The sequence below is a fragment of the Convolutriloba macropyga genome, chromosome 12, assembly GCF_964194025.1.
Source record: "Convolutriloba macropyga chromosome 12, txConMacr16.3, whole genome shotgun sequence".
NCBI classification, from domain to species: domain Eukaryota; kingdom Metazoa; phylum Xenacoelomorpha; order Acoela; family Convolutidae; genus Convolutriloba; species Convolutriloba macropyga.
In genome coordinates, this window is record NC_134479.1 from 17,963,299 (window position 1) to 17,977,872 (window position 14,574).

The 14,574-nt window shown below is 33.3% G+C and overlaps 1 protein-coding gene across 4 annotated transcripts; it reads right to left on the minus strand.

The window, feature by feature from the left end:
• Positions 1–500: 500 nt before the first annotated feature.
• On the minus strand, positions 501–14,235 carry LOC142351116 (uncharacterized). Of its 4 annotated transcripts, none has more exons than XM_075403208.1 (3): positions 14,185–14,235; positions 1,378–2,464; positions 501–991 (listed from the first exon to the last, which is right to left on the minus strand). In XM_075403208.1, exons 2-3 carry the CDS (start codon positions 2,311–2,313, stop codon positions 551–553), a joined length of 1,377 nt encoding a protein of 458 aa, XP_075259323.1. In that variant the 5' UTR covers positions 2,314–2,464; positions 14,185–14,235; the 3' UTR covers positions 501–550. The 4 variants fall into 4 exon arrangements, with proteins under 4 accessions (XP_075259323.1, XP_075259322.1, XP_075259320.1 ...); XM_075403207.1 differs by lacking the exon at positions 14,185–14,235 and adding an exon at positions 7,390–7,453; XM_075403205.1 differs by lacking the exon at positions 14,185–14,235 and adding an exon at positions 6,569–7,023.
• Positions 14,236–14,574: the final 339 nt, after the last annotated feature.

The window sequence follows — 14,574 nt, forward strand, 5'->3', positions numbered from 1 at the left end:
TTTTTGAACCGTTTTAGAAGATTTTAAAAATTAGGGAAAAGTTAAACGAAAATGAGGATAATTTCTGATCCCAATATTATAAGCTAATTTTCAAAAAGGGAATGCATCACAAATTAAAAGTATGGCGTTCCTCTCCTTTCAATACGTTTTTAAAGGATGTTCAAATTTTAACCGGGTTAAATTGGTCAAACTGCGATGGTATTTGTTTGAGTAGCAATTACTTGAGCTCTACTAAGAAGCCTTTGGTGAGTTAGTACGCATATGTATGCATACTTCTAATTTTCCTTTTTATCGAGCAAGATTTGTTAAGAAGCTTATCTAAAAATGTGTTGCCGTAAAATCTTGTCAGCTAGGGATTTTTGGCCTTGAGTGAACTGTTGCTGGGTAAAATCTGATTACATACTTTTGAGAAGTAAGTTTTTCGGAATTTTTAAAGATTTGTCAAGATTTAAAGCTAGTCAAAATTGTCATGCTTGTACAAAATCACCGGGTTGAAAGTATCAGTGTAAAAACTTTATTTCGAATAGTTTACGGAACAGTACAAATTAATTTAGTACTCTAACAATCGATAACGCGGAGATTCGAACGGAAATTTTTGTTGAACTTTGTCTTCAAAATGTTTATTGCTGGTTGAATCACGTAGTCGCTTCAGTTCTAAAAATTTTTGTCGGGCTAAATTGTCAGGAACTTTTTCTCTTGGACTGCTGAACTGATTTTTTGGACTGCTGGATTTTAATTTAAGTTCAGTTGTGATAATTTCATTGGCGGAGTGCTCTTTTTCAGTCCAGGGTAATTTTCCAGATGACACTGCAGGTTTCCTTTTGTTTGTATTGTCTTTTGACTGATTGTTTTTTTCTGCTTCTTCGGATTTGAGTTCAAGGTCGGAGTTGAGTCGATGAGACATTTTTGCGTGAAGTTTGCGCAGTATTTCGGCTCGCAATTCGGGAAGACTGAGTTTTTCCTGGTCATTTATGGAGTCAAAAATTGGTCCCTGAAATAGACAGTTGGCCGATGACTATTAAGTACCATGTGTTGCAAGCTATTATTAAAGCAAGCTTAATGAGCTGGGGAATTAATGGTTTAAATAGAGTAGAGTAAACGTGGGTTAAAATTCTTATTTTATAATGTATAAATGTTTAGGGTTTAAGGAAAATTAAAGAATAAGGAATTTTTTGGGGAAAGTCAAGTTAGCACGTTGTGGCAAATTGCTGTAACATTTTTTAATGTATATCTCTCTGAGATGGTAGTAAAACTTTTATTGAATAGGCTAAAAGTATTACGTTTTCTCATGGATCTCAGGTTTTCATTGTGTATAAATGTAATTTTAGTAGACATTATTGTTTCTGTATTCAGGAGTAAATTTCTACCAACACTAACCAGTGACAAACTCTCGACATCTGATTGTTTGGCAGGAGATTGAGGATCTTTAATTTCAGGTAGTTTTGGAATCCTGCTTGGCTGGTTGTTTGACTGCTGAATGCTCTGACCATCAACAAGGTTCTCAATTCTCTGCAAGTTTGGTGGCATTTTCAAAGCTGTCCGCATTGCATTGAGATCCGGAAGAGACATTACAGCTTGTCTAGATGACGCGTCCAATTTGGCTGTCCTTTTAGGACTCGAGTCGAGCGTTTGGGTCGTTTCTAATGAGAATCGCCTGGCAGGAACTGGGATTTTTGATCGACGTTTTCGCCGTTGCATTGCTTGCGTCTCTGTTTTAGGTTTCGCACTCACAGGGTCCGGAGTTTTCCTCGAGGACTGATTGATATTTTGGCTTGTTTCGGTTGTGTGCTCTGTTCCAGGCGTCATTGTCGGCGTTGGAGAGTTTTCGTTGCTTCTCGTTTCGGGAAGTCTTTTCGGGGTTTTTTGCTTGATGGCCCCTTTTTCGGTGGTAGGACTAGCTTTCCGGGGTTCTGCTTCAATCTTTGTATGTGTGGGGTCTTGTTCGGCTTCCAAAACTCTGTTCAAGGGTTTTGTCTCTGATTCCACGTGCAATCGCTCTCTGACTTTTTCATCGTTTTTTGGTTCATACGTGGATTTCTGATGCTTGGGAGTTCTGTCAATTGGCGATAAAGCAACAGCTTTAATATGTGACGCATCTGATGAAAGGCATGGATAAAACTCCCGATTGTAGTATTCAGTGCAGTTTATCAACTCGTTTGTAGGACTATTTCGGCTTTCGTCGTCTTCAGTCGTGTCCATTGAATAATTCGATAAAGCAGACGATGTAGCCGAATTTAGAAGTGAATCACCATCTTCGGGAATTGAGAGTAAAGTCGGTCGGAACTTTCTTCTTTTTCGCAGTCTGATTTTCATTGTGAGTTATCAATGATTTCAGGTTCGAATTCTCAATATGTAGATTTAGAGTTTCATTATATAGAACTGTAATTTCTATTGGTCGTTGATTTTTTGTCCTCGGTTTTCAAGTCAGTGCCATAATGCAGGAAGATTTGGGCTTACAAGTGAGCTGAAAAGTAATCAGTACGATAATTTTTTAAAAAATGTTAATTGTTTGGGCAATCTTGACAATTAATTCTTGAAAAATGTGTTCTTCAGATAATGAAGTAATGAGTTTATTAACCAAACATTAATACAAATAAGAGCAGCCTTTTTAACTTTTCAATTTATTTTTTAATTAGGTGCATTTTTCGGAAGTGATCGTGATGAAAACTTTTATTGAATATTCTTAAATTATGAAAAAAAATGTTCGAAGAATATTTTCTCTAATCGCTTTTTTAACACACGAAAACGGTGCAGCAAATGACTCATGCTTAAACCATTTACGTAATTGAAGCCTGGTTGTTCAATGATCAAAAAGCATCATAATGAGCGATTTGCAGAGCAGAAGCAATAAAAAACGGCTAATAATTGCGTACTTTCCGGAATGATGTAATTTGAATACGGCTCTTAAAGGGGATGATTTCGTTTTGGGACAAAAGGAATGGTCAGCTTTTGTTCATACGCTCTCATTCAAATAATTTTTATTGTTCATGTTGATATGTTTAAAGCTTATTTTACCTTTTATGACAAGCTTTTTGTGCAATGCGTTTAGAATTAAGGTTGTTCTTCGATTTTCGAGGCAGTTGAATTTTTGGGGCTGGTTTACAGAAAAGAAATAAATGATTTTTTTCTTTAATTTTTAATCGAAAAATATAGCTTTTGAGTGATAAGTAGTTTTGATGAAGTTCTTAAATACTTGAGAAAATGAGATGCTTTTTTGACTCTTTAAAATGTCTCAGTGCTTTTGCATTTTAATCTGCTTGTCAACGTTTATGCAGAATAACTGCTAGTGCATCTGACTTTGTATGATTACAACAAAGCTTCCGTTAGCGTGTTCATAGCACTGAATGTCTCAACGTCTTCCGATGAGGACAGGCACTCAAACAAATTTTTAAGCTGAAAATAATCCAGAATTGAGAAGAAAATATGACAGCCGTGCAGTTCGATTACTCTTTTAAAACAATTCCCTCAAAATTAATTGCACTGAAACATTTTCCATAAGCGATTTGGAATCTTCCATATCACTGAGTTGATAAAAAACTAAAAGTAGGTTAAGATTTCAAATGAGAATTAAAGATCACTCAAATTTAAATACCGCAAAAAATGAAAATCCAAGAATAGGAAATACCAAGAATCATCTGGACTCATTATTAAGTTGGCGCAGGAACTAATCTGTTTTTTTTAAAAATGAATTATGAGTGCGTTGATGAATTTTGACGGATACCTTTGTGAGCTGATATTGGGTGAGCGAAATCTCACTATTGAGCAAATTATTGGCTGCAAAAAAGAGTCTATACCAACAAAAAAACAACAGACTAGTGATATAACAGTTTTACAGCGCATGAGTTATGATGATTTTCTGTTATGTTCTCTGCTTTTCACCACTAATTAACTCTGAAAATTTTGGCCCCGACAATTTGCTCCGTTAAGTCCACTTGTGGGTGGAGAAACTATATGTTGAACTTTTCTTTTTTGTTCTTTAAATTGCGGGCGATCGATGTTTGTCGTGGAGTTGTGTGTTATCACAGTGGAAAGCACATCAAGCAACGAATGTGAAACTAAAAACAGTTTTAAATTTTCCTCTTTTTCGAGTAGTTATTGAGTTTTAAAGTTTTTGTGAACACATTCATTTTAACACTAATTTTGTTTACATTTTTAAATTTTATATTAATTTTTGCCAAATTGTTACAATTTTAAATATTTAGAAAAAATACTACGGGCTTTAGTAACCCTGAAGAGATATTGAGGCTATTTTTGTCGCGTCGTGGTTCAATAGAATGAATACTACAAATTTATTTTTGGATCTATTTTTCGGTTTTAAGAACCATTTTTCTGTTTTTGTTTTGCGGCAATTTGACTTCTCTTTCCGTCTTATTCTCCTAACTGTCCGGCAAATTAGAATAACTGTGATCCATTTTTTTTATTGGTAAGATTATGCTGTAGTCTGATTAGGTCTCTGGGCAACTAATGGTTTTGTTGACTTGGACACTCAAAAATTTCATTCAATTTTTGTAAGTTTTGTCCATTTTTGTTCTATGTTGTTCTTTTACTTAGTCCCAATACTGACAGTTTTCACTGAATGCCTAACAAATTTTAAGCAACCTAAATCTTCTCATGTTATGGTTTTTGGCATTGATTACTTTGAAGACATTACTTTGTAAAATTTTAATTTTTTTGGTTGTATAATAGATTTTTTTGTTAGTTTTGTCACTTATAGAATTGATTTTTTCAACTTCTGAGCTCGCATGTAAATCTAAGTTGATTTGTTAGATTCTAATCGAATTCAAATAGAGGTACAGCAAGCTGAACAATAATACAGTTGCTACATAAAACGGGATAAATGTTTTTTTTCTGATAAAGTTTTCTTTTTGCATAGCGAAAAATCGTATTAGAATTGATTTAATATTGTCAATCCATTTGTTCTAGTATTCATTCTGGTGTCATAAAGAAAGATGATTCCTTTTGTATTAACCCTCTTTTGTATATGGTTTTGTCTGTTCTTAAAAAATCTATAAACGGTGCAAATGAAATATAAAACTTTTGAGTGTAGCAAACGAGATGTATTTGTTTTTAATGATTTTTAGATACCGGTGTTCAAATTGGTCTGTGGGGGGAGAATAGTGATTTTGTTGACTGTTTCATTGAAATTTTGTAAATTTTAATTTTTTCTTGAATATTTTATTATTACGAAGTGCAATTACTCGTCTACTAAATATACATGTCTTTAATATTAAAATTTGTAAAATTGATGTTTTTGGGTTTCGAATTGAGATGTTTCCTCTGTATGTTTGTTGCAGTCTGAGCAAAGAAATATCTCAATGATTGCAGTCGTGGCATAAGGGAGGCTTATGAATGTCACTTTTATAATAAATTGTATGACTTTTAGTTTATTCTCACTAGAAAGGTGTCATAGCTGCTGCTTACTCTTAATCAAGCCTGCTTGTGTTTAATTGTTTTATTTTTGAACTTAACTTGGTTTATTTTGAACTTCAGATTGTATTTAGTTTTTCAAATTTCATCACAAAATTTATTCGAGATTTTTTGCTTTTTTACATTTGTTTATGGATTGAAAACCAATTTGGTTGAACAATAGTTAATTAAGTTCCGAAGGCCCATATGATTTGCATCAATCGTGGCTAACCGCGTGATTATATAGCTCGGGTATCATCTATTTGAATTTCATCTGATTTTGCATGATTCTCAATTTGATTTAAAAGTGATGAGTATTTTTGTTTTGCTTATGCACTCACGGATAAGTCTAAATTAATAATTTAAAATCCGATCAAAATTAATTAGAGGAGACTTGTTACCTAAAAACATTTTAGTTCGAGGTTGATTTTGAAACCGGGAAGATGCTAATTTTTAGATTTCATTTTTTGTTTTTTTTTTCGGTAAATAAGTTGTTAACCTGGTAAAGTTGTTTTTAGAGCTGACTTCGTGTCTGTTATTTCAATTGTTCGATCTTTTTCTAGATTTGTACTATCTTTAAATTTTGTAGCGAGAGATTGCATGTAAACTGAATTTTCACTGCTTTTTGAGGAGCAATTAAGATTATAACAATCTCTTTATCGACTCCTTTATGATAATTTGTTTGTGTTATTTGGTGCTCAGACGAACTCACAATGCGCCTTGCAATATATTGCCTGAACGTTTTTCGTGAGCTATTTTATTTTCTGTTCTAATCCACGTAATGTTTCCAGTTCCGAAAGGTCAACTTTGGCGCTTGTCTTGATGCAAACTTTCTCAAATGGACCAGTAACGTGCATGAATGAAAAAGTATTGATAACTAATGTACTATCAAAAAATTATTCTCTGATTTTGTAACGAACTGTTGCTGCCTTTCAGGACTTTCTTTGATTATTTTTTTGGCTATTTTTGAGTACTGGCTATTAAAAAGGACTATTAAAAAGTTTGGCTATTAAAAAGGACTGACCTGTGTAACCATGCTATGTCTATTTTTGGTTGCCATTTAGTGAAGGGCTTAACATTACACGAACGATTTTCAAGTATCATTTATCAGAATTGTCCTAAGTCAGATTTTGAAAGAAACAAATTTTTCGGTTTTTCTAACCTTTGAAGCCGACTTCCAGTTTGACGATTGTCGCTCAATTGTGCTTTATTTTTGTTGAAAAGAAAAATGACGATATGCCTGTTCAATCAATCTTTAAATTTCGTTATGTTAGAAATGGATGTTGATTGTTTCATAATCCGTGTTAGGATTGAAAAATATACAGAATAATATGTAGTTTCAATCCAATCTTTAATGGAATTGACTTTGAATTTTTTGTTGTGCTGGGGTATAGTACTGAATCGCATTCAATTTAGAACTGAAAACAATGACGAAGGCTCAATTTCACACCAAGCATATAAATACTTTTTTCAGTCTGATTCTTGTTTTGGCTTGATATAGAAATACTGTATGAACAAATAAATGGTAAGAGAATTGGGAAATTGAATGCACCTGTTTTGTGTGGACTTTTTATACAGGCAGCTAATCAATAATTCATAATCAATCCTTTTTTCTGAAATCTTGGTCGAGCATTAATAAAGCTTTACATGATTTTGCTATCTCTGTAGCTTTCATGTGTTCGTTCTATTTTGCGAAAGTTAATAGGTCCTTTAGCCTAACTTTTTTTAGAATTCTTTCTTAATAAAAATTTAGATGGGTATTTTAGTCTAAACAATATTTGGCTATCTGGTTCACGCAAATATTTTTGGCATAAATGAATTTTTATGCCATTTTAAACCAAATGATATGTCAATTACTGCTCAGCTCTTCAGAGCAGTTTGAAGTATTTTGAGATGAGATGTCTAATTTGCGTATTGCGCTTTCGTGTTAAGGCCAGGAAAAATCAATATTTACGTAGAGGATATTTAGAAATAAATAATTACATTGTTGAGACTGTTTGTATGTTTTGCATTTTTCATCAATAATGAAACGAAAGTTGGAGACAGACATAATGAGGAAATGAAGATCCCAATTTTTGTTTGAAGTTCTGCTAATTCTGTTGAGTTTCGTGTCTAGGGACTGATAAGCGAATGACTAAGGAGTGATAAATGAGTAACGGTATAAGTTTGTTCCAATAGTTTTCAAGTTCAATTTCAGAGTTTTTTCCACTCCCTTGTCAGATAACATTTAGGCTTTGCGGACTACTACGAAGATTAGAGCCTGTCAATTCCAATTGAAAAAGTAAACCATCAAATTATGCGTGTCCTATGAATTGTTGCAGGAATTTCAAAGAACATGGAAACGTATCTAGGTGAGCCTACTTCGTGCGCAGATTTAAGTAGTCCTAACTCTTTATACTTAAAGACTGTAAAAGGAGCCCACATAGGATCTAGCTTAATGTGCAAACTTTCCACAAGCGCATCCTTCATATCGCGACAATTTTCGCTATATCACCAATACAGCATTGACCGCTTTTTTAAAAAAATTATTCTGAGTCCTAAGTTTTCAGTTCCAACATTTTCATCAAAAATTTGTTTTTGCAATTGTCTTATAAATGTTTCAATTATATTTTTACAATGGAACAAAATTCGCACAAAGTTTCCCAACGTGGTATGCTGACAATATGGAGCGTGAAGTATGCCAGAGCATTAAGTCTTGTGGTGACATTTTTCAAGAAACGTATCTGGACGAGTCGAAAAAGATTCTGCGCTTTTGAATGATTGGAAAATAGGAGCAACCCATTACTTTTTCATAAAGAAAGCTCTTTATCATTCTGTCATTTAATAGGCAAACAACGAAAGTGCGAAGTTTCGAGTTCTGAACCAATATGAGCTCAAATGATTATTTGTAGAAAAATTTTGGAACGCGCTAATGTATAATGCAAATGTTTTTGAATTTTTAAGCTGTTTTATAAAAATTACTCATTTTGTGCGTTAAGAAAGTTTGGTGGAAAACTGGAATATAATACGCCAGGCGTCCGCTTTTTTCTTCTTTGCTTCTTACATCATAAAAGTTTTCGCTTGACTTGTTAAGTTTTGTTAAATTTGACAACATGCTTCTGCATATGTGTTCATCAGTTTCAAATGCAAAAATTGTGTTTTAACAATAAACCATAATTGGATTTTAAAAAGTTCTTCTGTTACAGTTTTCTGACTGCGGTTGAGCGTTTCTGTGGCTCAGAGGCGTTGCTAGAAGGGAGTCGTATATTACCATTCTCGTAATCTGTGATGTATAAATTGAAATTTTTTGCAGTTTTGTTATTAAAATAATGTTTTTTGGCTGTGATACTACAAGTATTCATAAAATCTTTGTATTTTTTTTGTATTTGCCGATATTTGATTCTCTTTTCTGCTGTCTTTTCACATAACCACAATAATGTCAGTTTCTATTGGCGTTGAACAGAGTTTTTTTGAGCTTAGATATTGATTTCAGTGTATATTATATGGTTTTAACGGCTTCGACACTGTTCTCGATTATTTTTTTGTGAGTTATTTATTTTTGCCTGTTTGTTGTTTTGGTAGTCGTAAAACTTAATCTGACTAAAGACAGGTCTCATCGGTTGTCCTTTGAGGTATAATTGAACTTCTCCGAACTTCTCTGATCCCTTCAGATGATAGCTAATTGTTCTAATGACTTCGAATTTATTTGTTTTCAAAAACAACCGTGAATTTATTATCTTTGCTTCCTTTTTAGTCCTATTGCTGTCAACTTGAAGCCTAGTCTCATTCGAAGCCTAATCTCAGGTCGCCTTCGCTTTCGAGTGAAACGAAAAATGAACTCCTTAGCAGTTGCACTATTTAATTACAGATTTAATTGCTTTGATTTTAAGTTAGAAAAATTTTGATTTTTGATTGCTTTCTCATAATTAACTTTCTTTTTTGATTTCTTGTCACCCAATAGCTATAATGACCGGTCCTGTTGGCGTTGAATGAAGGACTCGTTTGCCATACATAAATTTTGCAGTGATTAATGTAACAGTTTCATTTTTGCCAGTTTTTGTTCTTATTGTCGTATAGCTTAATTTGAATAATGACAGGGCCCATGGGCTTAATTCGGAGGTATAATTGAACTTTTTTGATATCTTCATTTGATTGCTAATGATTCTAATGACTTTTTTCTAAATGAAGATTAGTGGCTTTTGAACTTGGCCCTTTTTATTCTTTTGTCAACCTGTAAATTGGTATCATAAAGGAGGTCCAATCCTCCTGTTTTGTGAAAGAAAACATTATTCTCTCAAGAATTCTGTTTAAATATTGCTACGAAACTATTATTACCTTGTTTTTATAAAATGATATAACGCTCTAACTTTTTATTAAATACATTTAAATGCCCCTTTGTATTGTATTCACTGTTAAAAATGTAAAATTACTAACTAATCACTGATATCATGACTTTTTGTGTTTACATCTTCATGTACAGTGGCTGTCGTTAACTTTTTCATAGCCGAAAGGCCTAAATGATTACCCGGCTTGTAGCTTGATGGGGACAATTTTCTGCTATAAGAACTTAACCATAATCGCGCCAAAGGTTATAGCTTTTCTGAATCCCATTCTTGTCAAGAAAAATATAATCCCGTAGACTAGAGTTTTTACTACGTTTAGTCAAATGCTTTTTTCAGGCAGTTGAAAATTTGTTTCTTCTGTTGTGTTCCGCTTTATGCTCTGCCCGGTGATTGGAATACTTTCATGTCTCGTGTGTATTCTTCCAGTAGAGTTCAATTCCTTTTTCCCCTTGATGAATTTCGTCAAATCGCTAACAGCTCAGTTTTTGCAAGTTTCTTTAACAATCAGGGGCCCGTTTTTTTCATTGAAAACGTATTTGACCAATACATTCTAACAAAACGTGGTTAACTGTATTGGTGTCAAATTTATTTGCAAGTTATTAGTTTTAAATCATTCCCACAATCTTTAGTAAACAGTAAACCAAATCACTGCTTAAAGCTATCAAATCGTGCCGAAGCAGTTTAAATTTTAAAAGTTTTTTCAGTTGATTGTTTCTTAAAAAGTTATTGCAATTTTTCCCCAGCCTTCAAGTGAAAGGGGACAGTGAACAAGACTTACTGCATATAAGCCATTCAGTGGCCCGTTTCGGGTTGATCCAGCTATTTATAAGAATCGCTGTACTTTTTTAGTTTCTTGCTCCAAACCAATCCAGTGGAGGGAGGAACTATATACTCAAATGTTTTTTTTTGTTCAGTCAATTTTGGCCGATAGATTGGAAAGCCGACATTTAAAAGCCCAGAGTAGAATATGGAATTTTTCGCTTTTTACAGGGAGTTATTGAGGTTTGAAGTTTTGTGAATAGTAGACGACAATCCGTTATTTTTATTCACATTTTGCATATTTTGGCTAGAAAATGCAAATCGGTTGTTTTTCACATTTTGCGTATTTTGGTCCAAATTTTCGTCAATTTTGCTAATATTTGTTAAAATCGATGCTGGTAGTGTGATTGATTTTATCTCAAAAGATCGAGAAGAGTTGCTGAATTGTTCGATCCGAGTTTTTTGGCTTGCATATATGCTAATTTTAAAACTGAGACTTTTTTCTTCAAAAATGGGACCAAATAAGCTTTTTAACCCATTTATTTTAATTTTCCTGGAAGTAGACATCTTAAGACTGCGGTCATTTTATTTGTAAGAGAGAATTTTCCTCAAAAAGAAAGCTTCTTGTACTCCCGCTGGCTTCAAGAGTCTTCTGGATTTATAAGTATGCCAGTTTTTCGCAATTTTAATCGATAATTATGCAAATTGCATTATTTTTTTTAATAAACTAAATAAATTTGTTTGAAAATTGATTTAATTGTGAGCCATATAAGGGCTGATCTTAATATCACCATGAATCTTTACGGTAAGAAATTTTTTAGATTTTGATGAGCGCGGCCTTTTTAAAATCATTTCCGCATTTACAGTTTTTAAGTGAATTACTGACAAGAATTTCCATTCAGGGCTGACTCATTGATAGATACTAATCCAAAAAGGTGCTGCCCAGCAACCATATATTATTGTTTCGGAGTTTAACTCATTGTATTTATGGGTTTATGGCTCTGACCAATTAACTTTGTAAAATTTTATGGATGTTTTCCTTTTATTTGTTGTACTTTTTACAGTCCAATGATTTAGTCTTCCCAATCAGAGATCTGATTGCCTTTTTTGAGATATAACTGAAGCTACACAATGCTTTCAGTTGGTATCTAATGCCTCTTATTAATAGCCGCGAAGCGATAGCGGCTATTATTGGTGACATCGTGGTTTTTTTTTAATTCGTCGTCTCCATCGATGATTCTTACGACCTGACTTCTTGGAATTGACTTTTTAAATGGCATCAGTGACTTCTACTGCTTTGCAGTTGTTAAAATTTGTGTACTTGACGTCATTTCTGCTTTTAGGTCAATTACGTAACTTACCTCACTCAAAAAAATGACTTCTGAATTCACTTATGGAACTTCAAATTTTATGAACATTTACTAATTAAAGGTCAATAGTGGGCATCTAAGTAGAGCTAAATTTATATGCCCGAATTCTTGAGTAATAGAGTCCTGAGTTTTAATATCGAATATCAATTTTGAAAAAGCTCTATTAGGGCTTTTTCCTTGTGGATCAAATGTGTTTCATAAAAATGACAGTCCGAATCTAACCCAAAAAGTCTAATGGTCTATTAAAAATCTGGTGGTCGATCTGTCAATCTTATTTCTTACGTTGTTTCATTTCATAGGAGGCCACAAGCGTCTATCGAGGCTATTTTCCGGCAATCTCGTAATAATTACATGCCCTTATTTCTTGATTGTTTTTTGATTTAGAATATCAATTTTTAAAAAGCTCTTTGGGGCTTTTTCTTATAGACCGTATGTGTCATTAAATCGACAGTCCGAATATAACCTAAAAAGTCTATTGGTCTATTGAAAGACCGATGGTCGATCTGTCTATCTTATTTCTTGAGTTGTTTCAATTCTTAGAAGGCCTCAATCGTCTATCGCGGCTATTTTCCGGCAATCTGATACTACGAGTTTTCGATTTTTTTGCGCATAATTGCACATTTTATAAGTTCATTTTGTTTCCTTGAATGGATTATCGCATTGTTGACAGGTGCACAGCGTTGAAAAAAGTCGTATCGGAATAAGTTAATTGTTTTTGTTGAATAGTTTTTGCTGTCGGGCTGAGACAGTTCTCTCGCAAATTTTTGCCTGTGTCTCTTTTTGGTATTGTACATCATACAACTGATAATGATGGGTCTCACTTATTGCTTCCTCACTTATTGCTTCCTAAGTGAGACCCATTGCTTCCTGAAGACGTAGAGGTGAACCTATTTGAAGATTTTAGATTATAGCTATTTTTTAACGACTTCCAACTCTACTTTTTTAAAAAAGTTTTGTTCAACTGTCTATTCTGATTTCATTTTCGTCACCATGTAACTCAATCTCACTAATAAGACGTCTCAACTATTTTTGTTGGTTCAAACATTGTTTTCTTTGTTGGTTATTTGTTTTGACTAATTGCTTCGACCATGTAGTTACGTAATGTTTTCGAGATTTCTATACTGTTCAATTTTTACTCTAATTTTCTATACTGTTTTTTACTGGTCTCATGACTTAGTCTCATTAAAAACAGGCCCAATTGGCTTCCGGAGTTGTTGCAAAGTATTCCGTCTCTTTTTGATGAAATGTTCTGTCTGTTATGACTTTTGAACATTTTGATTTCAAAAGTATCCTTGGGTTTTTGAGCTTTGCCCTTTTTCAAAATTACTTTTTGTTCAATTTATAGTTTAGGTTCTGTTACAACAAGCCACAAACCGCTCTCTAGTTAGCTATATTTTAATCTTTATAGGATTTTTAGATTCAACTATTCGTTTTTCGGCTTTGTTGCTGCCGTTACTACGAGATTTCAAAATTTGTAGTACGAGATTTTTACTGCTGTTACTACTGTTACAAAAGCTGCTGTTACTACGAGATTTTTATATATTTGTACACTTTAAAGGATTTTTTCTTCTTAGATTTTAACATTAATGGTAGGTCCCGTTGGCTTTGAAAAATACGCAATTAGACTTCTCTGAATGCTCTTAGTGCCAAGTTTTTCGTTTTAACGTTTTCACTGCAATTTTCCTGCAAAGTTTAACTGAACTTTTTAATATTGCAGTTTGTTCTCCTTTTTGTAGTTCTATGACGTATACTTGATCATGACAAGTCTCAATCGCTTCCTATGGAGATATAAATGAACATTTTAGCGATTTGAGTTAATATCTAAAGATGTCAATCGCTTTCAAATTAATTGTATTCAAAAGTAGAAACTAATTTTTGAAATTCGCACCTTTTGCTCTTTTTTTCGACCTGTAACCCATTCGCATTAAGGACAGGTCACATATCTTTTCTAATAAAGTGTAGATTATTTTGTTTTGTTTGGCGGTTTTATCTGATGCTAGTTTCATTTTCTTATGATTTTTTTTTAATATAGACTTCGAGTTTTGGTCGTAATCTTTGTTATTTGATTTTTTAATTGTCTATTCTTTTAGTCCTATTAACAAGTTTCATCGGCCCTCTAGCGTGACACTATTGCATTCCTTTGGTGGTTTATTGAACGATATGTATAATTTCAAAAGTTTTCTATCTCTTCATCATTTGGAGGATTCATCAGTTGAAGGTACAAAAGTTGAGTAAATTTAGTAGAGTAAGATAGTGCTTGTTGATTTGTCCTCCGGCAAAAATCAAATTTTTAGTTTTTCGATTTTTTTTGTTAATATAAGGGTTACCTTTACGAAGTTAACTGATTTGTACACAAAATCAAAGCCATTCCAGCTGGCTTCACTATTTGCTAATTATGACTAAGAACAAAATAAAAGTCGAATAAGGACGAATGAGGAAAGGCTTCTTTAAAGCTGCGACTGACAAGGATTTGTCAATGTAGACGGTGTCTCGGCTTTCTACAAGTCCACAATTGTTAATTGATAAAACTGATCTATATTCTGAATGAAACAAAAAGTGCGGTATAGGGTGCTTTATGATTTCTTACTTGAGTGTTTTTGGAACAGATGTAAGTAAAAGTAACTTTATATAATATAAATTGATAACCTTGAATTCAAATTAAAATTGTTACCACATGCGAGGGATGTGTATTTTAGAACGGTTAAGTATTAAGTTAT

What these genes read in the sequence shown, in the direction of transcription:
- LOC142351116 (XM_075403208.1), bottom strand. Translation starts at nt 2,313, where the DNA reads ATGAAAATCAGACTGCGAAAAAGAAGAAAGTTCCGACCGACTTTACTC. An exon ending in ATGTCGAGAGTTTGTCACTG is followed by an intron (nt 992 to 1,377) that starts GTTAGTGTTGGT and finishes TGTCTATTTCAG; the next exon opens with GGACCAATTTTTGACTCCAT.